This window comes from Equus przewalskii, chromosome X (genome assembly GCF_037783145.1).
Source record: "Equus przewalskii isolate Varuska chromosome X, EquPr2, whole genome shotgun sequence".
Classification (NCBI taxonomy): Eukaryota; Metazoa; Chordata; class Mammalia; order Perissodactyla; family Equidae; genus Equus; species Equus przewalskii.
In genome coordinates, this window is record NC_091863.1 from 25,124,999 (window position 1) to 25,152,214 (window position 27,216).

A 27,216-nucleotide genomic window follows, 5' to 3' on the forward strand; every position below is an offset into this window, starting at 1 on the left:
TCATTGAGGAAGAATTAAGTTTAATTGGCTGGGCCTACTTCCCTGAGATTGAAAAGCTAGAAATGTGATGTGGACGGTTATAGAAACTTCTGTGGCATGCCCACACCAACGTCCATTTAGAAGTGACTACTATTCAGATGATGTTAGCCTGGGTGACCCAACATTTTGCATCTCAAATTTATCTCCTAGGAATAGTAAAGATGTTAGTACCAAATGCAACAACACGTCTGGTGGACCAAAGAGCGTGGGACCACTTGAAATAAAAGAACCTTAGGAGAATTGGGAGTTGGGCAAGGAATAGCTGGGCAGGTCAAATTTGCTCTGAATGAGAAAAGATAAACTGATGGAAAAGACCTCCCAGTGCAAAGGGAGCACTTTGAGGGCATCCAATGCCAGGAAGAAGGATAAGGACGGCAAGCCTCCCAGAATGATAACTGGAAATGGAACCAATGCTAACTGGAGAATGGAACCAACAAGGTGCTCCTTAACAGCTTCAGCACCATGACTGAGGGCCAGCCATCCTTTCCCTAGTGTGCAACTCAGGAGTAGTGGACAAATTTCAAACAGGACTACAGTGCTTCCCCTGGGAGAGACATGGGTCCTGTTGCAAGACGCCTCTCTTTGAGCATCAGTATCTGTCAAACCATGTGAGCTGAGAAAATCAGTTTGGCTCTGTCCTCAAGCTATTTTGCATTCTGAAATAACAGAGACCTGGCCACTAAGCTAAGTGAAAAATAATACATAGCATATGGGAAAAGCAGATTTTTGTGGCAGAGTGACGAAATAGTTACCCTGGCCTCTCGGGCCGCCCTTGCTGGGTGAGGCAGCCTGTGACCATGGATGCATAGCCTGACTTTAAGGCTGTTGCCCTTATTGTAGTCTTTTCCTGCAAGAGACTGTAGACTTGTGAGCCGTGTTACTGTGGGTCCTGGGAGTCTTCTTTAGCACCGAACCCTTTCTAATGCCACACTCAAAAGGTGAGGTGCATTTACCAAGAAAGGAGCATACTGTTCACCTGGTCGGTCATGGTGAGGGTGAGTCCAGCAGCCGTGCCTTTATTCAGACAACGCCAGTCTGTACCAAATCTCTCTACTGGGTGATTTCATTGCTGAACAGAAGCACATTGTTCTCTATTTCTTGTTTGCAGAATATTTGTCACATTTATCAACTGCAGTATATTTAGCCCTATGGTTTGGGCTCTCTCCAACCCACCACACACTAATAAACTAAATACACGTGCTTTGTTAAGCGCATTTTTATTTCTGCTCTTAGAAGGTGGCTATATTTTTAATGTTAGAAGCCATACATCTATAGCATGCCATCCGAACTACAGAAGGAGAAAGAAAAAGCTTAGATTCTCTTCTTCATAACTTTCAATGGAGGATCAGCCATATGAACCACCTCATAAATCCTTCTCACCAAGATTTTCTCTTTGTCTCTGCTTTTCTGTCGAGCTTCATTTTCATTCACAATGCGCTGAAAGGCAGTATAGAGTCATGCAACATTAAACCGATTACAAACTGGGGACATTATAGGCCAATGGCGATGCTCTCAACTTAAATAGCAAATTCTCTATAGTGGATAAAATTGCATTATTCAGGTTTCCGCAATATTGAAGCTTTGATAGTGAAGTGAAAAAAATAAGACCAAGAGCTAAATAGTGGTAGCTCTGCATATTTTCTAAGGCATCTGCAATTCAAACTCTTCACTGGCATCAGGAAATCATGGAGATAACATCATTAATTTTCATTAAAGTAAGAGTGAGTGGAAGTGACCTTCGGTTGGAAAAGCTAACCAGGACAAGTTTTATTTGCCTGCACCACAGACAATAGCTCTTTATCATGGCTTTGCAGGCACAGAAATGACAGAAAGGCCGGAAGATAAACCTAAGCAAATATAAAATTAAGAGGAAATTCTTATATCATCCACCGAACAGTGAAGTAATGTGACCACACATGTTTTCAATAATAAAAGGATTGGTGAACTCTTCATTCTATATTCATACTACACATGGAACCCTCCTACCATTCTCGACAATGCAGTACTTAATTTAGATAAATACACCCTAATTTTGCTATACCTAAATCTTTTCCAAATATGAGAAAAGTCATGCTCAGAAAGGAAGTGCTGAGAATTTCAAATCTGCTTAAAAGTGGAAATTCCACATTCTACATTCAGAGCTTAACTTTATTACAAGATTACAACCTCAAATGGCCAACATTTTTTATAATATCAAATTCCCCAATTTTCCCAACGTTTATTGGAAATTTTAATATCAATTGAAATGATAGAAAATGAGACACATTTTTGAATAGAATAATTTTCTAACAGAAGAAGTGAATAATGCCTAAACCCAAAGTCTAAAGGAACATTATGGAAAGGGATGGTCATTATAAGGTTTTCCATCTCGTCTATTTCTAGGCTTTTTCAAAGGATAACCTGGAACAGCTGATTCTCTCTTTTGAACTCTTAGGATCTCACAGGAATATACTATATACTATAGCCCTTTACAATAACTAGGTCATAATTACCCCTTTACCAATGCAAAGTAGTATCTGTGGGATGGGGCAGGGCCAGGAGAAGAACAAGAGGCAGAAGACTCTCCATCCAGCCCTCTGCCTCGGCCCCCACTCCAAACTGCCTCTTTCCAGCTCTGGTACATTAACACGTCCCTAAGGAAATGCTAGGCCTGGGGAGCCCTTTAAAAAGCACTTAAACTTGGCAGCTATATAACTGAAAAACGATAGCTTTACACTGTAAGCTATAAGGAAATGCAGGCCTTAATTTACTTTCATTCCTACCTTCATTCCACGAAAACATATTAAACTCTTTCTGTGCCAGGCTTTGTGCTAAGCATCGGAGAGACCAAGATGAAGAGGAGAAGCCTACTCTTTCCTTCCAAAGAATTCCACTGCTAGGATGTTTCTTCTCCATCTCCGTGTACAAAACCACATGCCAGCAACGCTCCTTGTCCATCTTACTGCTACCCTCTGCAGACCCCCTGGTCAGACGCCTTCATTCCTGAAGACCTGGCAGCCAGGGTTCACAGTGCTTCTCTCTTCCCCAGTCCTGGCCCCAGTTCTGGATGATTTCAACATTGGCATGGATGACTCACGCGTCACTCTAGCCTCTCAGTTCCTTAACTTCCTATTTCATCTTCACGGAGATTCACATCTACACCACCTCTGCCACCCACTCAACTGGTCAACTCCTAGACCAAATCACCCGGACCTGTTCCAATTCTGAAATAATGTTTAGCTATGCTACTCTCTGACCATAGCTTCTCGGCCTTCCAGTTACTTCCTCTACCTCCCTGGATAGTTAGCCTCTTGATCCTCCTACCTCCTAACGACCAACTTCCACCTGAATTCACAGCTTCTCCTACCCAACACAGACTTGACAGGCATCACTTTAACTACTTAACCACTCTGTTGACCAAATCCTCACTTCTCTTGCCCAGCTGTCCTCTGCCTGCCCGGGGACAGAGCCATTCAGCTCCTGACTGGTGGGTGCGCCTGGAGAAATACTGCGGCCCCGCAGATTGGTGCTGCTGTAGTATACTCAGCCAACTCTGGGCTCCATAATGCTGATTCTCAAATTAGCCCTCTCTCTCGTTCTCCACAAAGATAAGCCCAACCTCAACTTCCTCACCTTCCGCTGTTAATTGCAGCACAGGAACTCTCCACCTTCACACAGAAAACAGAAACCTCTACATGGGCACCCCTCACCTTCCTGCCAACAGGTCTCCTTAGTTCCCTGGCCCTGCACAGATCGTTTCCTCAGCTCTACCCGTTACAGTGGAAGAGAGGTGCCCCTTCCTTCTCTCGGGTTCTGGATTACCTACCCCATCCTCTGAGAACTCACATTTGTTTTATTATCTCCTCTTGTGCCAATAATTTCAATCTTGTCCTCTCTTCTTCTCATATTCATTAAACAGACTCAAGTGTCTCTCAACTTATGTGTATGTCCAGTTCATTAATTCCTCAGCCCCTTCCAGCTAACTACCATCCCTTTCACAACTCAATTTCTCTACGAACTGTCCATGCCAACCATCTTCACATTCCCACTTTTGCTTTACTTTTAAGCCCACTTTAGCATGTCCACCGTGCCTCTAAAATGTCACCAAAGTTCGTAAGGACCTCCTTGTCACTAAACCCAACGGGCTCTTTCGCCAACTCCATCTTGACCTCCCGGCAACATCTGACCCTAGAGGCAGGCCCCTCTTCTTTCTTCCCACGCGGTATGCGGCACTATAACCTCCTGGTATTCTCCTTCTCCCCCTCTGGCCATTCCTCTGCAGTTTCTTCTGTATATTGTTCATAGTCTGTCTTAAATACTCTTCTCACTCTATACTCTCCCTGAGCATCTCCATGCTCATGATTCCTAAATATTATTTGTATATTTCTCCTGAGCACCAGAGCTTTATGTCCAACTCTACCGGGCAAGTCCACCTTTCACCCGAGCCAAGCACCTAAGCATCTTCCTTGATTCCCCCTCACCCAGCAAATCAAATTAATTGCTAAGGCCTGTCAATTCCACCGCATTAGTATTTCTCAATTCTCTACTTCTTTCCATTCCTACTCTGCCAATTCAGGCCACCATGTTGCTGGTTTAGATTACTGAAACTGCTCAGCAAGTCTCTCTCCCATCAGTTACACAACCCACTCACCCCCACCCCCCAAATCCACGCTTTATTCCTTAGCCAGAATGATCTTTCTAAACGACAAGGCCATCATGTCGACCCCCTGCGTGGCTCCCCACTGACCTCTAAATTCTTCACTTAAGTTTAAAAAGCCTTTCACAATCTGCTTCCAACTTCTCTCTCCAGGCAAATAGTTCACCAGAACCCCTCCGTGGAACTCCGTGCTTTAGCCACGTGAAAGTATTTTCAGTTCGTGAATGCGCCTCTGGACACCATGCCTCAGCACGTGCTATTCCGTCTGACAAGAACACTTCCTGGAGTGAGCTCTGCTTACCCTTCTGAACTCATGTAGCTTAGATATCACCTCTTCAAGCAAACCTTCTCCGAACCTCACAACAGCTAGCTGTTACCTCATTCTTCCACCGTTACATGACTAAATACATGCCTTTGAAATTTACTCTTTACTTTTCCTCAGGGCGCCCATCAAGCCTGGAAATAGAGACAATATCACTTTATTTTTCACAGATTGTAGACGTTCTTGATGATCTTATGTGCATTAATCTGTCTCCAGACTTATGGACACCCTGTATCTCCCTCATTAGACTGTAAGTTCCATCAGGGTAGGGACTGTGCCTGTCTGTTTCATGGTCATGACATCAATGTACATGGGCGCTCAAACAATATTATACTATAATTCACTTTGCTGATACAGATAGCTATATAAACTATCTGAGGAAAAGATAGAGCTGTATGACACTTCAGGATTTTCCCACTGATGTATGAAGTTTAGCAAAAGCAGAAGAACAATCTTGTCATCTTGCTTCTGTCACAGCATTTATCTGAACATGAGCATTCGAGCTAAAAAACAACACACATCTGTGAACTTTGGTTTGGATAAGGCAATCTAATACCAACCCTTCAAATACTAAATACATTTCGTAAGAAGAAGAAAAAAGGTAGAATAGGAGGAGATCATTCAAGTTTCATAAAGATAATGCTGGATGCCTATGCCATTAGCTGGAAAATAAAAATTGCCAATATCTTATCAATTCAACATCAGTAGCTGAGGAATGGTGACAGGAATGATTCTAAACAATCTAACAAAATAGTCTAGGTGAACATTAGGCCAAAGATACTTTTAAAAAATGAATTCTATGTTACAGCTGGGCTGGTGACAGCTATTTCTCCACTCTCCAAATGAAAATAACCTCGACCCACTTTTTTTTAAGCAAAGAATAACTATCAAGTATTTCGAGCACTGGTGAATACTTACAGCAAAGGGCCTTCTGCAGTCTTCGGAGTTTCATGGCAGTCCTATAAGCTGAGAACCTGACATTATTCAGGTCAGCTGAAGAAAAAAGAGGGAAAACAAAGATCATTTGTTAGTTCATCAAGAAAGCATGGACAAAACCTCCCAACGATTTGCCAACAGCTACAACAACAACAAACATAGGCTGGGAGAAAAAAATCTCTTGTTTATGCCCCAAGTTTCGGGAGGTGAAATTCTGTCAATGAGGGGAAAGAAAAAAAACGTCTTTTTGTTTTCTGACAATCAGGAAAGCTAAGTTCCATGAAGGACTACAGTGGCGTAGCCTGCAGGGCGTTCGTGTAGTTCTTGCTCCCAAAGCGGAAAAAAAAGAGAGACGGTTTATTTTCTAGACTGTAATCTTGGTTCTATTGTAGTGAATCTTTGCTACACAAGATTAAAGAGAACAGGGACAATATTAGTGAAATAGCTATGAAACCATAGCAAACAATCAAGTTGCAATGTAACATTTTTTTCTGATTATCAAAGTTAAACATGCTCACTGTGGAAAACTTAGAAATCAAAGGAAAATATAAAATCAGTCAACAAATCATCCATAACCCCATTACCCAAAGATACACCCTGTTAACATTTTGAGTATTTCTTACTGAACATATGTGTATGTCTGTGAGACATATTTTAAAATACAACTGAGATTAAAGTAAACATTTGGCTTTATATGCTAAGGTGCAATCATTCTAACATTCAGCACAGATTAACAACTCAACAATTTCTGCTACCGTGGTTTCTATAGTCACCTGTCCATCAAGTCGCACCTCATCCTACCTATCAGAAAGTTCTACGTAGATCAGATGCCCTTGCCCAAGTCTGTGGAAGCCTTGAAATACACTGGGCTGTATTTCTTTTCTAGCATTTCTGTGTATTTCTGTTTCAGGAACTCAGCTCCAAAAAGCTCCTTGAAGGCAAGTACACTGTCGCCTACTTCTGTCAGATTTCCCAGCGACATAATATACGACTGCTCTCTAAAAAAGCAGGTCTAATACAGCTCGGGGACTGACTGACAGACTGAATGACTAAACGAACAAATGAATGAAAGAAAGAAAACAACACACTGGCAAACATGGCTAACTGCCATAATTACATGGCACCCACAAAATCAATTCTAACTGGGGGTTAGTAAAGGGAAATAATTTAACCCATATCCAAGTCACTTGGGTCAACACTCTTAGCTTTATGGCCTTTGCAGAGAACAAACATAAAAACCTGAATTGAAATTAGGGGGAAGAAAAACAATGCCTGTAATTGACTTTAAAATATTCAGTGTAAAAATCAAAAAGACTGACGATACTAAATGCTGATGAGGATGCAGAGCAACTGGAACTCACATACACTGCTGGTGGGAGTGAAAAATAGAACGACCTCTTTGGAAAGCCAATTTAGCAGTTTCTTAGGAAATTAAACATACATCTATCTTATGATCCAAATATTCTACTCCTAGATATTTACCCAAAGGAAATAAAAACATGTCCACACAAAAAGATGTATAAGTGAATGTCCATAGTAGCTTTATCCGTAATAGCCCAAAACTGGAAACAAACCAATAGGAGAATGAATAAATAAATTATAGAATAGTCGTCCAATGGGATACTACTCTGCAATGAAAAAGGAACTAACTACTGATAAAGCAACAATGCAAATTGATCTGAAAAACATTATGCTGGGTAAAAGAAGCCAGACATAAAGAGTAAATACTGTTTGAGTCCATTCATATGAAATTCTAGAACAGGCAAATCTCACCTATAGCAAGAGAAGGCAGATAGATGGTAGCCTGGAGTGGGGTAGGGGCTGGGTAACCACAAAGAACACAAGGCTATTTTTTTTTTTTTTAAGATTTTTAAAAATTTTTTTCCTTTTTCTCCCAAGACCCCCGGTACATAGCTGTGTATTCTCAGTTGTGGGTCCTTCTAGCTGTGGCATGTGGGATACCACCCCAGTACGGCCCAATGAGCACTGCCATGTCTGCGCCCAGGATTTGAACTGGCGAAACCCTAGGCCACCCAAGCAGAGGGTGCGAACCCAACCACTCGGCCACGGGGCCGGCCCCCCACAAGGGTATTCTTTTGGTGACTGAAATGTTATATATCGATGGGTATAGAGGTTACATGAGTGTATAGATTTGTCAAAACTCAAACTGTACACTTAAAATGGATACATTTTAGTGCGTTTAAATTATGCCTTAATAAAGGAGGTGGTAAGACTTAAAAAAAAACCCTCACATGGACAGTACAATATGATGTATGCGTGTGTTAGCTTAAGCTACACTGCAGAGGCGGTCAGTTGTCTTAATCAGGAATGCACACTCCAGGGGTGGTTAGCTAGCAATTAATCAAAACGCCTCACTCCAGAGGCGGCCACTGTAAGTGCCTCAGCTATATTTAGCTCCTATTACACCAGAGGTTTCATTAATTATCCTAATTAACGTTAGATGGTCTCACATTGGTGATACTAGTGGTTTGAAAAATATCAGGACTGAGGGAAAAGGTTTAGAAACACTCCCCGCCCTCACACTACAGGGCGTGAGAAGAATCTAGCAGGCCTTCCACCTTTCGAAATGGTGCCCTAGGGTAGATTGCAAAATATCCAGCTATGGCTCATTGGATTCTTGGTTGCCTGAATTCAACTAGATGGTTGATGGAATCTTGCTGTTAGAGCAATGGTTCTCAAACGTGAGCGTACATCACCTGGAGGGCTGGTTAAACATACAGATTCCCAGGCCCCATTCCCAGATTTTCTAATTCTGTAGGTCTGGGGAAGCCCTGAGAATCTGCATCTCTAACAAGGATCCTTCCAGGTGACGCTGATGCTGCCGATCCGGGGCACACTTTGAGAACCACTGTGTTAGAGGTGTGGATCGCCAGCCTCTCAAGCCAAGCACTCAAGACAGAGCTGTGACTTCATTGTGCCTTCGGCACAGGCTTAGGATTGTTTTGTGCCCTGTGGCTAATAAATGTTCCCCTGTGACAGAGCTTGCTCTGAGACATGCTTTCGTGATAAACTGGTAGCCAAGATGTAGATCAGAAGGCAGCCTTCAAACTGTGTCTGAGCACGCATGGCCACCAACACCTACCAAAGAGAACCTGTGTGGGTCCTTGTTACCCAAACTGTGATTCAAGGACCAACAGCATCAGCATCTCTTTGGAGCTTGTTAGCAATGTAGACTCTCAGGCCCCACCCAGATCTGTGAAGCAGAATCAACATGTTAACATGAGCCCCAGGTGATTCATAGGAACCTTCAAGTATAATAGAGCCTTTCATTGTGCCTTTTAATAGTTTCTGGTTCCATGTTGTTAAAGTTCAAGTGTAAACTCTGTACAAAGACCTGTGTTGTCTTTTGTTTTTCTATCCTTCTACATTCCATTTTGTGGGCTTTTAGGAGATTATTTAACGAATATTAGAGTCAATTAGACCAAAAACTCACCTCTGGGATATATTTGTAGGCCTCTCGTTTATGGTGAACGCCAATAAAAGGTATTCAATAAATTTAAAGTATCTAAAAGCGTCTTGAAAGGCTACAGGTACAGATTCTTTCTCCTCGAAATGAATTAACTTTTCCCTGGACCTTGTTCTCTGATGACTAGATCTTGATTTATCTGGGTCCCTCTGACTGTCCTTCATTCTGTCTCCCCCACAGGAGTCGTAGTTCTTCCTTTGTCTCTCTTCCCCAGTCATCATTGCTTATCTTTTTGGGTGATCTCAGCCAACTCAGGGTTATCAGTTATCTTGTGGCACTAACTCACGAGAAACTAATTCTTGTCCTCCCCTCCATATTGGTTTAACACCATTCGCCACGACAATCACCAGTACAACCACTCACCAGTCCCTATACTTGCTAGGGCAGAGTTCCTTCACACACACTCAGAAAAGAGTCCCTTTGGCTCTTTATAAACTAAGCAACGTAGAGACACGGATATGCACTTCTAGTCAAGCATAGATCACTTTTCTTGCTCTTCCTTTTCCCTTTCTTTCTCATCCTCCGTTTCAATTGCCTCTTAACTCATTGGTCTAGTTTCCTACTATTTTCCATCTTTCATGAAACTAAGATCCCTCTCTTGAGACCCCAATTCTACCTCCCTTTCCCATTTTCCTGGTTCTATTCAGAATTCAGAACAAATGGTCTAAAATGAGGTCAGAAGCGCCATCCAAATCTCACAGTTCATATCAAGAATTGGCAAATCCTATGAGCTAGAGATCAAGTGGGAGAGGCAAGGATGATCTGACTCTCTCAGGGCGTGGTTCAGTGTGGAATACTATCAGAGACAAGCATCTGGAACACTCCTGCTCTAGCAGTGCTCTCAGCCTCCCTAAAGCAGTTCAAACTTCTTCCCTTCCAAATCCTTCTAACTACGGCACATTCTGCCTCAAGTTAATCCTCCCTGACACCTTTTCTGCATACCCTCAACCCACTGCAGGGAAAAAGCCTTCTGCCACCAGATTTCTATGCACCATGATCCAACCAGTTCTCCATGAGTGATTCAGGAATACCAAAAGAAAGTAGCAGGGAAAGTGTCAGGTCTTCATCACAATGCAACAGAAGCCATACAAATTTATAGCCAGTAACCATCAGTGAATTTCAAGGGAGTTCTGGTGCCTTAAAAGTCTTACTCAAGAGAGTTAACCATCTGTGTTGTTTGAGTCTGCATGTGTTGCTAGGAATCTGCAGCACCACTCCCTCTGGTTTACAGCTGGAAGAGCTAAGTCTCTGCCTTGTGAAAGCGTGTAGGATGCACACAAAAACTTCAAGATGCAGTACAGCTGTGGACAATGTGACATTGTCCTGGGCTGGGGCTGGAACTGACCTTGTAGCTAAAGTATGCATGCAGAATAAAGCTAAAGTTCCCCATCCCCATCCCCCTTGGGAGGCTGGCCTCCAACTTCCCTGGGAGCTGCCTTTCCAGGACTCCGATCCAAGTTCCAAGTTGTAATGAACTCACTAGCTCTCACAACCGGAACTCAAGAGGAGTCAGACTATCCAAGAAACGAGTTACACAATGTTTCCATGGCGGCCGGGAGAAAGGATAAAAATGCACTGTACATTCCTCTTCATGACTTGAATTATTTTATCCAGGGCTGATTCTAGCTTAAAAATAGAGAAATCTAGAAACTTAAGGAAAAAGGGCAAATATCAAACCAACTACCCCCTCAAGTTGAATCAACAGCTACTGAAGTGATGGTCCATTTGGCTTCTATTTTGAGGCACAAAACAATAGATTTCTTTGCCCCTTTGTTTAGCCTATGAATTTCTCTTCACTTTGGTAAATATTTCTGTTTTACCATTTTTACCTTCATTCAGTGGAAGGCAGCGGTGGAAGGTGTCAAATTCACCAGAAAAAGAGGACTGACCGATCAAGTTCAAGTCACGAATCTAGACATTAGACATGCTCTTGCACAAATAGTGAAAAACACCTCAGCATTTTAAAGACATGGGAAAATTTGGAAAATATTATAGAAATAAAACATCAAGCCCCTTCATTTCAATTTTACAGCCGGTTTCTGCCTTTTAATCATACTTCAAAAATCCTGCTACCTATGACTGAAGTGAGGTCTAGAATTTAAAACAAGGAGTATTTTCGTGCAGCTTCCAATGGCTTGTGGAGACTTTGGAAAGGCCCAAAGTTTCAGTATGTTTATCTGTTAGGTAGAAAGAATGATAATGACCTCATAAACTTAATGAATGGAAAGAGCTGGATGGCTAAAGATTATTCCAACAGATAAATTAATGTTGCTGTCTTTGTTTCTTCCTACTAACTCTAATTCCCAGAAGAAATTTAACCCAAATCTCTCAGGTGATCATGAGAGAAAAATAAAATTTAGAGGAAGTATGATTTTTTTGGGTGCAGTTCCAACTTCAGTGCTGGGCACACAATGTGAATTTACTACTGCACGTCTATTTTAACAATTTTCCAAAGAAGCCAAAACAAAGCAGTCTCCCCACAACACATCTCTTCTATTATAGGAAGGTGGCAGATTTTAAAATATAATAATGTATCTCTCTGATTCCCCAGCCTCATTCTTCCTATAGCATTCTAATGGACTCACCACATGGCAAGTATTCTTGTCAGCTCAAACTCGCTAGAACAGACAAGAACCACGGGTCTTAATGAGGCTTGAGATAAATTGAGTAATTTAAACCAAGTCTGGCTTGAAAGCAAACTGAGCCAAGATGCCCAGGCTTCAGAAGTTTTAGAGTATAATGTAGCATTATCGAGAACTCTTCAAGAACAGGTAGGATTTCTGGAACGTATCTTTCAAGAATTAGCCAGGAGAGAAGAGGTCCATTAACACATTACAGTTGACCTATAATTTTTTTAGATATATTTGAGGCCTTCTAAAATCTACACCCATTAAAATCTCATCATCAACATAGAGCTTCAGTTAAATAGGGAAAAAATAAACCCACACAGAGAGAAATAGGAATTACACATTCATCCTTCCATGAACCCCAGAAAGCCGACCGTGTGAACTTATAATTACTATCAAGTTATGTTTCCAGGTGTGAAAGAGTGATACTTAATTGTCACCAGTGACTCTCTGGGATTCTAAGAAATGAAGAAGAGAAGGAATAAAGCATCCAGTGTGGCACAAATGGGGAAGACTCAGAATCGTAGATGAGAGAAACAGGTTATAAACCAAAAAGAAAAAATTGAGTTCAACTGTGAAATAAAAAGATAGCACAGAATCCCGACTGTGGGTCGTTCAAGGCCTTTCTGGCTCCCTCCTCTCGCTTGGCCTTCCTCAGCAGAATCTCACTACATACTTCTTAGCAACACTTATCATGGAAGAGTTGAAATTCAAATTAGTTTTGCTTCTTGTTGTTCAGCTGCTCTGGTAAAAGGTTTGTTGAGAAAGCAGCTTCTGTAACAAATGGCCAATGTAACATTTTTTGGCGGGGGATGGAACTGTGTATCTTAAATGCCATTTCTGGGGCCCAAATATCCACACTGCTACACCATGTTCCTCTTATATAAGCTTCAAATCAGAGGGTTTGGGCTCTAATTCTAAAATCTTGCCCACCAAAAATATATATATAAAATAATACTGATGATTAAAAGACTCTTTAGGCAAAACTGGTTTACAGCTTTTTTCAAGACATCCAACTATCCATAACCCTTCCAGCTAGCCTTTCAACACTTAGTGAGAGTGCGCGCACAGGGAAACACAGGCCAGGCAGGCTTCGCTGAGAAAGTGAAGTTTAAGCAAAGATCTGAAGGGTGATAGGAGTCAGCCAGGTGAAGAGTGGTAGGAGCAGCACAGGCAGGATAAAAGGCAGCGTGTGCAAAAAAGGCTTTTAAGCAGAAAAGAGCCGTGGACCATTAAGAATCCAAAGAAGGCCAATATTGCTGAAATCTCAGAGAGCAAGGAGCAGGAATGGCCCCAGATAAGGCCTGACAGGTAAGCCTGGGCAGGCCCATTGCAGGGCCCTGCATATCATGTTAAGGATTTAGGCCTTGGGACTTCCAGTTAAACACGGCAGATGGCACAGACTCGTCCATCTTTCCTTAATCCTGAAACTCTACTAGGAGGACAGAAAAAGAATTAAAAATGACATCTACCCAAAAGAAAAGAGACAAAACTGGGGAGGAGATGACAACAGACCAGAACTCCAGTATCTCGGAAGCTTGGAAGATGATCTGGCAGTAACTGATTTAGGACACCAGAGAAATCCCAAGCCTAAATTAACATGAGGCAAAGAGGGGGAAAGTTGGTGATGGTGCGCGCCAACGTATACAGCAAGAAGTCTCAGAAATTAGAGGCTCCAGGTTCCTTTGAACGCTGTAATGTGGCTGAAATACAAGGATTGGTTGCAAGTCTTTGGAGCCCTAAACACCTTCTCCACCACCCCACGCAGCCAACATCGCAGCCACCTCCTGCTTCATCCTGACAGAAGGCTGGAGGTTTAATCTCAGGAGAAGCTGCACCAGACATGGGGGCAATCAGGAGCAACTAAACTTGGGAGTGAGATAAAGGCAGTGAAAACAGAGAAATTAAGCACCACGTTGGCATACTGAAAGAATTAAATCCTTAACTTCATTCCCTATTCCTGAACCCCTATTTGGTCTGCCTTTTCTTCTTCTGTCAACTCATTGAAAAAGCTCTTCTATCTAAGCATGTCCTTATTTGCCATCCTTATCATCAGAAGCAACTTCAAGCAGCAAGGTCACTAAATTGGTCCTCATCTCTGCTCATCCTCACGCCATCTTCATGCACCAATCATAACTGCACCAAATCAAGCCCATGCTCTTTCCTCTCTAGGCTTCCTCTTGACAAGAGACGTAGTCCACAGTCTACTCTCGTTACTGGGATGAACGATATGATTCCCTTTCTTTGACTCAGAACCTTCAGTCGCTGCTCTCTTCTGTTTTCCTCAATCCTAACATGGGCAACTCAACTACTGACAGAACTATCAGAACAACCTGAAGTTATAAACTTACCCCAGTCTCCTTCAACTCTATCCTAAACTTCATTAATTAAGCAATCTTACCGCTCTCTTTCTTCATAAGTGAGCACACATCCCAGATTCTCTAGGGCAGAGACAGTTTAATTAAACTTTGCTTTTTATAATAAAGGTGAGACATTTAATATTATCAAATGCCTTAATTTTTATACTTTTGTGAAGCTTTCCACATAACCGAGTTCACAAATCATTTGTTAAAAATTGTGTCTATTTTTTGGATTGGAAAAACATACTTTCTTTGCGATATGATCGACACTACCTATTTCAAATCTACCATCCTTTCTCACCGTGGGGGAATTTGTGGAAAACCTACTTTAATGATGAAAATAAACAGCAGTAAATTTCTTCCTTTCCTTTAATGCTAGCCTCATCTTTGTTTCCAGCTTTAGAATGCCTCAAATCAGATTTTCCTAAACTCTACCGTTCCTACTTTGGCTTCACCTTCTCAGCTTACTTATTTCTTCTCCATCCTTATCTCCCAAGATTTCAACATATGATCTTTCTCCCAAAACTCTGATCTCTTTCAATTATTTATCCGGTAACCACAGACCAGAGGTCATAAAGTGGCTGAATTTGGTCTGCAGACTCGTTTTTTTGTTTTTGTTTGGTTGGTTAGTTTTGGCTCACATAATGGCTTTTAAATTGTTGAATGATTTGCCAATAGCTAAAAATCGAGAGATTTCCCATTGTTCTGCTTCTCTGGAAGAACCTAAAGACTCACATTCTTGCATGACAATAGCGGATGCTGAGGCCCATTTAGCCCTAACAGAAGCTTTTCAGGCTGCCCCTGTTCCCACCCAGCCACCTTCAGTCATTTAAACCGCCAGTTTGGCCCCAGGAGGCATTTCTTTTTAGATTCTTGTCTCAGCCAGACCACTCCCTTATTTCCGCCCCCCCCCCCCCAACTTAACATTTTCCCTTCAGTTTCACTCTTTTTCGTGTCCAGGTCGAAGCTCTTACTGTGGAAGCTATAACTAGCTATCATCTGGCTTTCACTCAAATTACCCTACGGAAACAGTTCTTACTGGGTTTTCCAAAAATTTTCCAGCTATTAATTCTTCGGACTCCACCTTTCACAAATGCATTCAAACTAAATGATTGTCCCACCAAAAAATATTGCCTCAATACGCTTACTTTTCCAGTACAAGAACGGATGGGCAGAACCAAAACCACCATCAGTCTACTGACTATATTTCATGAAGTGACAATTACTTACACATTTTAAATCATCAGTTAACATTTATCTAAGCATCTATGATGGGTCTAACCGTGTCCTAGACTCAGGGGTTAAAGACCCAGGCTTCTAAAATACTGGGGAAAACAGAAAGATAAATTATTCACTCACACAAAATCAGTAAGTGTTTCCTGGGTGTTTGTAATGTGCCAAGCCATATCCACATAGAATACTCTAGTTATGTGAGCATGCTTATGTACATACACAAACACGGTGCAAATAGTCATGTATTTTTATATATCAAGCAGAAAAGTAGTTTCCAACACGATGTAAGCTGTATTCCAATGAACATTTTTAAGGTCAATGGAACTGAAAATTTTCCATATAAGCCATGTTATTTATGAAACAGCGATTAATTTTTTTTTTAAGATTTTATTTTTCGTTTTTCTCTCAAAGCCGCCCCCCCTCCCCCCACCCCGGTACAAAGTTGTGTATTTTTAGTTGTGGGTCCTTCTAGTTGTGGCATGTGGGATGCCGCCTCAGCATGGCCTGATGAGCAGCACCACGTCTGCACCCAGGATTCGAACCAGCAAAACCCTGGGCCGCCAAAGCAGAGCATGCAAACTTAACCTCTCGGCTACTGGGCCGGCCCAACAGTGATTAATTTTTAAGTTAGTCCACAAAAGCTTATTTAAGATTAATTTAAATACTCCATGTACAATAAAACTTTAAAAAATGTATAGCAATACTGTGGAAAATGAATGATATAACTAATTAGAAGAAGCTTTATCTTTCATTCTTATACTTGAGGAAGAAAAGGAAATGGAGACTTCTGAAGAGACTGTGTTGTGCTTGGTATCACTGGCACCTAGAGCAGTAAATGTTGGTGCTCAAGAAATGGTTTGAATTGAATGAGATTCTGAAAGGAACTTCCCTACTTTTACCATTTTAAGCTGTTGGTGACATTGATTCTACATCTGATTTTTCTTCAAATAATATCATTTCTCACTGCTAGGCGTGAATCACTGTTGCTGCACAACGTTGGGGTTCTCTTGTCCAATGTGCATAAAAAAGCCAACTATTACAGGAACAGCTTTTGGGAAAAGAAATGTAGCTTTATTTTGTGATATCAATCTGCAAGGAGACAGGGGGCATGTGCCCTCAGATCTGTCTCCTTGATCCAGGACTTGGGGTACCATTTACGGGATAAAGGGCAGGGCGGTCTGGAGTGTGGAGATAGACGATTGGAGGTAAGGAGAAGTGGGGTAACTGACAATCTGCACAAGCGTAGTCAAGCTTTATGGCTCTTCACAGGACACATGTTCACAAAATGGCAGTTACCATCTAAGGGTGGAGTTTTTAGCTCTGACATCAAAAAGGCCACTTACCGAGCATTTCCACAGACCCAGTTGATGGGCTGGTGGTCTCAACCAGCCTGAACGGGACAAGGAGGCACTCTCAGTTCCTGAGAGACAACTCTTAATTACTCTGTTGATAAGATGGGGTCACTTGAACTGGTCCTGGAGGGCCCACAGTTACAATACTAGAATGATTTTCTTGTTCACGCCTTACAACCTGAGCCTGGGCTTCGTTTTTTGAAACACACATAATAAAGATAGCAAGACCTTCCCAAGAACGGGAGAAAGAAAAAAGGTGATCTAAAGAGAACTCTTAGAATCTAGACGGATGACGCAGCTGTATTTAAATGTGGCAGACTCTGTAGGCTGGTTCACTCAACGCTCATTTTTCAAAGTCTCCTTGGTTTTTCTGTACTACAAAGTCTAGAGGATCTCAATTCTCTCAGCCCGTCAGGGGCACCATGTGGACACAATTCTCATCAGTGCTTGAGAAGATATCTGCAGGGAAGGCTCTCCTTTTCCAAACTCAAAGAGAAAGAGCCTCAGAGGGAGAAGGTCCTTTCTCCCTCCAGTCCAAGGAGCAGCAGCCATCATGGAAGCACGAGGTCAAATGTCACTCACTAAAGATGATCCAGCAGAACAGACAGAGGCCCAGATCTCTGATGGCATTGTGGAACTCTTCCTCAGCTCTCGACTGTCCCCAGACTTCTTGTTTTACAAAAAACATCAACCTCTATGTGGTTAAGATATAGCCGGTCAGATGTTTTGTTACTTGCAGCAAAAAGTATTTCTAACTGACAGGTTAATTAAACTGTAAGCAACAACATGCAGAATACCAAATAGTTATCCATCCCTTGTAATCCTCCTTGGGATAGAGAAAAAGTTAGCAGTAAAAGAGATCTTGGCTCACACAGTTGCCCATCCTTGCTACCAGGTAGTGCCACGGATGTGGGACAGCTTGACAGTTAAGTTAATGTCAAAAACAATTTTATAATAGAGGGCTTATATTGGATAAGGCACTCTTCTAGACATAAAGAGATCTGTAGGGGGTCTAACTAGACACTTGTTTTGAATGGGACGTTCACAAGTCTGATTCTGCCCAGATGTAAGAGAAGAATTAAAATGTTTTAATACACAAGCTATTTCTCTGGAAATCAATGTTTACCTATACATGAATTTATAATTAATTTTTCATTAACTCTTTAGACACGTTCATATCTTTATCTCTTCATTAGTGCAAAATCTCCTTAAAGCCAAGTAACATGTTTCCTCACTCAGAGCTCTTAAGATAAATATTATTTTTTAAAAAAAGCTTTGTTAGCTTTCAACTTCTCAGTTTTGAAACTCAAATGAAGATTTTTTAATCTATCCTTTATCTGACGGTATAACTTTTAAATTCTGATTGAAAATGGTTTGCATCCTCTGTCGACCTCTCTCCATATCTCTGGTCCCCAATTTCCACCCACCCCAATATCCATTTCCCTCAATATCTTCATGAATCAAATAGATGTCAAAATGAACATCAGTGGAAATCTGACCTTAATTACCATGGGAAAAGCAAATTAACCATCTTGCAAAAACTTTTTTTTGCAACATTTCTGCCTTAGGCTGGTTCTCACACTTTAATCTTATTAGGGAAAATAAATTGCCTGAGTTTTTATTGTTGTCTGAGGTGGAAAAAGAAAATTTGTTAAATCCTTAAGCACGAATAATTAGTCCAAGAGAGTTACACAATTCAAGATATGTAAGCGCCTAGGAACATAGCAAAACGTGCTCAGTTCTGTGTTTCACATACTCTAGTGGGGGAGGGGAACAGGTGACATGATTCAAACTGTTCATGCTTCCAGAAGCCTAGGTATGTATGTTTATAAAAATGAAGCACGTGACGGAGAATGATGCTTTCTTTTCAGTGTTATACATTAATATTTCTGGAGACTAGGTACTAGTAATCAGATCCTGATAAAGATGCTAACATGTAACTCATTCTTTTAAAAAAGGACAAATCACTTAATAGCTGTAGCTGTTATAAAATTAATCCATGGCAGGAGCTTTTCATTAGATAATGGACTGCCTTGTCCCCTGACATAGACTGAGCTGCTTTTAATAAAAGAGGATGCTTTAGGGATGGACCCACATTCACCTGTCTGTGTGTCTAGACAATACATTTGAATCAAAAAATAGAAATTTTCAGTGTTATTGAGAAGACTCTTCTTTATCACCTCAGAGCTATGTTGTACTTGGAAGCTGCTTGATATAAAGCATGTCCGCTCTCACGTGACCAGTTGGAGGGTTCAGTCTCCAAATGAGGCAGACTCTGGGTTCCTCTTTACACCTCACGGATGGCCCCGAAGCCGCAGGAGTGAGTGTCCTCCTTTCCCCTGTCAGTAGCACTGTCCAGGGCTTCCCCCCTTTCTGATGGACTCCTACTTCACAGCAGGCAGGAACCACTCCCCTTTCTCTAGCTCTGTCTCTCTCTCTCCTCACATCTCTGCTTTCTCTCGACCCAACTTTTATTCTCCTCAGACTCCTGGACAAAACTACTCAGGGACAAGATTAAAGCAGGCTTTTTTTTCGTTTCCCTAAAATGTAGGTGCCTTTTTGTATCCAAGTATTCCCTATAGAGTCTAAGAGAAAAACAGAAGTGGCAGGCCAATGGCAAAAGGAGTGCGGACATTCATTGCGCACTTAAGGGCAGATGTTGCACGTACCCAACGCCATCGAGTGCTCCCGATGCCCTGAGTTCCACAGTACCAACCTTATTAAAGATAAGTAAAATGAGGCTCAGAGATGCTGAGTAACTTCCCTAAGGTGGCATCCCAGAGCCTGGATTCAAGGCCAAATCTTTCTGACACCCAAAGCCCTTGGTGGCCTTCCCCACTCCTGTGCCATAGGAGAAATGGTCTTGGCTTGCCCAGCGTGTTTGTAATCCCAATCAGCACGGGGGTGACGGGCAGTACCCTCTGGACCATGACGCTGGGCAGGAGGCAGAGCGTAGGGAGGGGCGTGGGAAAGCTCGGAGATAACAGAAGCCTTCAAACAAAGTCAAGGAAGGACCAGAGAGAGGGCAGGTGACAGGCCATGGGGGCGTGGAGTGACAAGGAAGGTAACTGGACCTCTTCTAATTAAATGTCCAGTTCTTCTTATCCAGAGAAGCTGCGAGAGGAGAGGAATCAACCCCCAGCAATATGAGTTTCTACCCAAAAAGCATTTTGTTCCCATAGAAACATGTAGCTGCATCCTATTCATAGTGTGCAGCGTATCAGGCACTCTGAGGGTTAAAGAAGATTCTCTGACTTGGGGACCTAACCACCATTTATAACACATTTTATTTCAAGTTGTAAGCAACTAACTTACAAATAAACTTTTGGAACACAGCCTGAGGATAAGTTCAGAAAGGACTAAATCTTGTCTCAAGGCAGGAATGTGGTTCTTGCCTGAGTGCTGAGAGATTTAATGGTTACTGGGCAACCAGGAATTAAATTCTTTAGGTAGCTTTAATTTATCTCTATCTACTCCTTATGGATATTCTTTGGGGATTTAAAAAACCCATAATTTTTATCAAATAAGAAAATATTATAGCATCTCAGAACTAGAAATCTCCCATTCTAAATTTTTATTTTCCAAATGAGAAAGCTCAGGATTAGAAAGTTCTTAGTAACTTGTCCTGAATTCCCTAGTCAGCTAGGAGAAAAACAAGGCCTCGTAGCCAAGTCTTTCTCTCTCTCTCTCTCTTATTTTTATGCTGAGGAAGACTGTCCCTGAGCTAACATCTGTGCCAATCTTCCTCTATTTTGTATGTGGGTCACTGCCACAGCATGGCTGATGAGTAGTATAGGTCTGTGCCCAGGATCTGAACCCACGAACCTGGGCCGCTGAAACAAGAGTGTGCCAAACTTAACCACTACACCACAGGGCTGGCCCCTCTCTCTTTTTTAAATCTTCACACTAGAGAGAAGGGGTGCTTTACTTGAATTAATAAAGTAGCTGAGGAGCTTTCTTAAACAAGGAAACGCCAAAAATGTTCACATAAACCAGAAGCATAAATTCCCCATCTTGTTGTATTTATTATTTCATTTTTTTCTATAAGAACACGTAACACTCCCATTGCAGTGCTCCTTCCCTTACAGAGCCAGAGAACAGAATACAAAGGCTTATTCTAAGTGGGACTTCAAGACTACTCTTTCGGCTTAAGGGCTCCCACTTGTGCCCAATTTGAACAGGGAGACCATGAATTTCTTTAACCTTGACAAGCATTTGACATTCACATTAAATGTGGAAAACCACTTTACCCAGAAGCTCGCAAGGCCTCATTTTCCCCCGTTAGAGTAGCTGCTAGACCTTGGGATCTTCTAAAGTTTTCAAGATTCAGCTCCTTCTAAATCATCCTGACACAAAAAGGCATGATTGTTCTAAAGCAGAGTGTGTTATAGGAGGAAGTCAGGAAGTGAGAATGTATGTGAACATTTCTTTTAAAAAGCATCAGCAGTCCAACTCCTGAATCCAGAAGCCAGGTCCCAGATAATCCCTTAAATGCGACAGCATATAAAACAGTTCATCCCCTCTGTACTTTTGGCGAGAATCTTCATTTCCCCATTTGAATAATGAACTTTTGTTTGTTTTAGAGGTCATGCGAAGCAGTTAGCTTTCATCAAGTTTTGCGTGCTTGTTTAGTTTGACTTAAAGGCCACTAGTTGCTGATTTTAAACTTCTTACGTTTATTTCTGGGTTTTCAGCTCATAAAAATACTAACATAACTCTCCAAATAGCAAATTTTCATTCACAGTCTGTCAGGCTGTTTTTCTACAGAAAAAAAAAAAGCTTTAGTTTAATTACAGAAAAGGTAATGGCATCAAAGAACAGAAAATTGTGTCTATTATGCTGTCAAAGTATAAAAAGGGGCATATTTATATAGGTATGTTTGCTTGTATATGCATAAAATATCTAAAATAACTATAGTATTCATTGCCTCTGGGGAGTGAAATTGGGGGACTGATACCATGGCCGAGGGGAGGCTTACTTCTCATACTACCCTCTTATATTGTTTCAGTTTTTAAAATCACGTGCATATATTTTAAAAAATGACCGTGTTAAATCAATCTCTCTTCTTTTCTACACTTCTCTTTGATTCCTTCCAAATTCTTGGTCTCATCCACAGTCTTCATCAAGAGTACTACTGTATGACGGAAAAACTAACGAATAGAGAAGGAAAATTGATGGGTTCTAGTTACGACTTTGCAGTAAAAGAATAATAATAATGGCTATCGTTTATTTGGTGCTTACTGTATGTTGGCAACAAATACATAAATTCTCATATAATACCTCTAACTTTGATATTGTTATTTCAAAGTCCCATCTTACAGACAAGGAAGCCAAAGACCTAAGGATTAAAACTCAAATCTGTTGGACGCTAAAGCCACTCCTCTTAATCATGATACAGTCTCCCAGTGTGCTTGGGCAAGAAAACTTAGCTTCTCCGAACCTTAAGCTTTAGTTTCTTCATTTGTCAAGGGAACAATAATAGTACCTGTTCCGAGGGCTGTTGAGAAGACTCTATGAGATACTGTATCTTAAAAGCTCTAGTAGGCATACGTCCAGGATATAGACTTGCTCAGCAAAAGTTAGGAACCTTAACCCTGCCCCAAGTATTGCCTATATAAAGTGCAACAAAAATACAAGGAATCTTTTAATCATGTTGATGATTCTAAAATTTTTCTTTTCTTTTTTTTGAGGAAGTTTAGCCCTGATCTAACTGCTGCCAAGCCTCCTCCTTTTTTTTTTTTCCTGAGGAAGACTGGCCCTGAGCTAACATCCATGCCCATCTTCCTCTACTTTATACATGGGACGCTTACCACAGCATGGCTTTTGCTAAGCGGTGCCATGTCTGCACCCAGGATCCGAACCAGCGAACCCCGGGCCGCCGAGAAGCGGAACGTGCGAACTTAACCATTGCGTCACCAGGCCAGCCTGCTAAAATATTTCTTTAGTCCCCTTTTCCAAATGCCTTCAGGATACTTCCTCTCCAAAACGCCACTGTCACCTCCGAGGAAGAAAGTTTAGCTCAGGGGCTAAATCACTGGTTTAGGAGTGGAAAGTACATTTAAATCCCAGCTGTGCTATGTGAGCAAACTATCTATTTTCTCTGAGCCTCATCTGTACAATGGAGGTAATAACATACCTCACAGGGCTTTTGAGATTAATGAGAAATATATGCTATGGTCTGGAAGTTCAGACATTTATAAATTTTTGTAAAAAGATGAACTATATAAATAAATCCAGAAGTACATATATCAATAGAATTCTGGTCTACTTCCTACTGCCCCAATCAATTTGCAGTTTCTTCTTTTTGTTCAATGACATCACCATTCTCTGAGTCACCAAGGCTGAAAATCTAGAAGGCATCTTACAACTCTTCTCTTTCCTTTAAAACCTGTCCAACCTGTCACTAGTTTCAGACAATTCTACCTTGGGAAGAAACCTTCTGGAGTCCTTCCCCCGCCTCTTGCCCCCATTGCTATCCTAAGACCCTCATCCTCTCAACTGCCACAAAGCAAAAAAAAGAACAGAACTAATCTCTCTCCTCTCTAAACATCCTTAAACCATCCCATCAAATTCTTAGTTCTAAAAACAGAACATAAGACTTTAATATCTTTCTCTTCTGAAGATTCAACCACGTTTTCCCAATGCCAATCAAATGAAATTTCAATTTCTTATTCTATAGTTGAAGGCGCTTCATTTGTCCCTAATATAATGGCACTGAATCAGGTTTTTCTTCGAAAGTCTGGAATAGGTTCTCACAGAACCATGTTCTCACTGACTCTCAAACAAGCTAGTCTCTCTCTCAAGTATACCTTTGTTTCTGCTGCTACACTAGCTGGAAAATCCTAGCCTACGTTCTGATTTACCTAGGTCTTAGAAAATTCCTTCTTGGAACAATGTTTTGTTCTACTTGCCAAATCGCCTTCCCCGATGATTCTAATCAATATTGCTCTTTCTACCTAAATAAGGTACCAGACATTTGACCTTGATATTATGTAAGTTAGTATACACAGCCTTATTGCATTAACTGTTTCATGTATGTCAATTTTATTCCCCAAAGAAGATAGTAAGGTCTGTCGTGAAGCTGACATTTGGTTTTCTAGAAGCCATACACAACAAGTAGAAAGACACCAGGCAATGATGTGTGTGTGTGTGTGTGTTAGCCTGAATTTAAACCTTCTGTCACTCCAACTTGAGACATTTAAATTTGCCTTCAAAAACAAAATGGGTATATGCTGGCATTAATAAGCTATTATATCAGCAACAAGGGGAAATAACATGGTTGTCATTTGAGGTCCAAGGACAGAAAAGACTTAGAAGAACTTAAGCGTTCCCCCAGTGGCCACGGGTAGAGCTGCTGCTGTGATCTTCACTCTCATAGGCAAGGACTTCTAGCACATCATAAGGTCCACTGCATATCCGGGTTCACACCAGCTTGGGAGATAAACAGGGATCATGCCTAATGTTTCTTTGTATCCTGTTACTACTCAGAGCAGAGCCTGGAACATTCTAAGTACTCCATATTTATGGGGAAAAAAATCAATGCCTCACATGAGACTGTAAAAGGAAATGGTCCATACCCATGATATGTATGAGTTTCCATCACTCAAGAGGCAGGAAGCAACCTTCCTCCTCTACCTATAACTGAATAGCCCTTTATTAAGAGAACCACTGTAGTTTAGGGCTCTGCATATATATAAGAAAATGTGAAGAAACTGGAGTTGGCATAGAGAATAAGAAAATCTAACATAACGGGAAGATAATAGATCCACTGAGGATGGATAAATGGGTTAGGCTTGTTTAGCTTGGAGAAGAGAAAGCTAAGGCATAATTCAAAACCTGCATTGATGTAATCAGGAGGCCCGTCACCAAGAGTCCCTCAACACAATGAAAAACAGTTTGCGGTATATCAGAAAAGTTTGACAGAGTTTTGTTTTGTGAAATTGGCTTTGCTTTTCCCTTACTCACCAAAGAGGAGAAACATTTAGTAAACATTTAGCTTAGTAAACATTTTACAGAAAATATTCATGATCACTAGTGATCAAAGATATGCAAATAACAATGAGATGGCTTTATTTTCACTATCACAATAGCAAAAGTAAAAATAATGCTCCGCGCTGGCAAAGGCATGGTTAGATGAACACTTTCATGTATTAAGAGTGTAAATGGCACAACAACGTGGATGGACCTCGAGGGTATTACGTTAAGCGAAATAAGCCAGTCAGAGAAAGACGAACTCTATATGACTCCACTCATAGGTGGAAGTTAGTATATTGATAAGGAGATCTGATCGGTGGTTACCAGGGAAAAGGGGGGGTGGGGGGAGGGCACAGAGGGGGAAGTGGTGTACCCACAACATGACTAACAAAAATGTACAACTGAAATCTCACAAGGTTGTAATCTATCATAACATTAATTAAAAAAAAAAAAGAGTGTAAATGGGCACAATCTTTTGGGAGAATTTCAGACAATATATACAAAGAAATTTTAAAATATTAATACACTTTGACTCAGTGATTACCCTTTTGTGAATCAAATACGGAAAGGCTTTATGCACAAAGATGTTCCTCACAGTCTGACTTAAAACAGTGAAAACAATTGGAAACCACTGTGGAAAGAACTACTAGCTCTCTACTCTTTAATTATGTCTTGGCCAGAAAATGTAACTGAAGCAAGAGGCTACAAGCTTTAATTGACAGTGTAACGAGGAACCTTGAACAGAACGCGATAACTGTAGGCACAAATGTTTTGAGAAGATAAAGTGTTCTGCTAGCCATTCTCTTTCCAGATAGAGAAGTTAAAGCTAAATGAATTTTTACATGTCAGTTTTATTGTAAAAATTACCACTCATCATAAAGTTGAGTTTCCGTCTAAACTTGTTTGCTAAGAAGGGCAAAGATTTTGCTGGAATATTGATAGTTTCCAAGGACAGTTGCCCTGTCACCTTGAGACCATAAATATTTGGTCAAAGAAATTTTATCCATTAATATATCTGTGGTAGAAAATGGTTCACTTAAATTTATAAACTGTATTTATCATAGGATACACTTTATTTATCAACCTTCTGATTACTGACTGCCTATTTCTGACCACACTGACTTTATTCTGTAACATGTCTAATACATAAGTAGCTTGTTGGACAGAAGGCATCGTAACACTTTGCTTGGCTTTCTTCTCAGAAGGCTGTTTGTACTAAGTCGCCAGAATCTTAAAGATTTATTTCCATAAACTCAACACAAATTTGAGTTTTCCTTCTCACAAACTAATTTTTGAAAAATAAGAAATTCCTTTTAAAAAGCAGTACTCCAAAAAATGCAACTTGGGAAAAATAACATCCCTGAAGAATTAAGAGTGAAAACATGGTATTTAATGAATAAAGTAGGATACAACATTACAAACATAATATTATCTCAAACAACTATATGAAAATTGCATAGAAAAAAAGATTGGAAGCAATCCCCTAAAATGTACATGGTGGTTATTTCTGAGCACTGAGATTTGACATGATTTTTATTTTCTTTTTACGCTTCATCTTCCAAAATTTCTGGGATGAACATATATGTTTTAGTTTTCAAAAACAATAAGATTATAAGGAAATTTTATACCTTCAATAAGCGTTATTTTCCATAATATTTTTAGCCTGTTGTCCCAAAGTTTATTCACAATGCTTGGCACACTCTGAAATGTTTACTGAGTCAAGGAACTAGTGAATAAATGAGGCTATCAGCATATCAAATTGTGTTCAGTGTTTCCTTTCCTTGTTATTTAAATTCCAGATCCAAATTGACCCCTTCTTTCAAGGGTCTTATCTTCTTGATCATCAATTAGTATTCTTTTTCACCTGTTGTTGCTAAAATATCAAATTGCCGATAAAATCTACAGCTTAATTGACATCCTCTATTTTTATTACTATTAGGCTTTATCTTCCACTTTCCGGAAAGAACTCCATCTCTCCAAACAGTTCCATCTTGCCAGTTTAATAATCTGCCTTAGGAAAACATCATCTAGATCTTTCTGTCGAGTGGTATTGGTCTTCTTCCCCAGTAAAATCACTCTTTCTCGCTCTACTCTTTCATTCAATGAACATTTATTTATTTATTCAGCGACTACCATGAGCCAAGGACAGGTGAGGAAGATGAGGAAGACAGTTCCTGCTTTAAAGAAATTCATTAGTTAGTCTGGAGAGACTTGAGCATCAACAACTATAAACAACGCAAGTACTATCAT

The 27,216-nt window shown here is 40.8% G+C and overlaps 1 protein-coding gene across 16 annotated transcripts in view; it reads right to left on the reverse strand.

The window, feature by feature from the left end:
- The window catches only part of DMD (dystrophin), a 2,264,041-nt gene that overhangs the window by 95,083 nt on the left and 2,141,742 nt on the right, over window positions 1-27,216 (reverse strand). For all 16 annotated transcript variants that reach the window (XM_070604303.1, XM_070604310.1, XM_070604305.1 and 13 more), the window contains one exon: window positions 5,916-5,990. In XM_070604303.1, coding sequence (XP_070460404.1) covers window positions 5,916-5,990 — 75 coding nt within the window. The remainder of the gene's footprint in view (window positions 1-5,915; window positions 5,991-27,216) is intronic.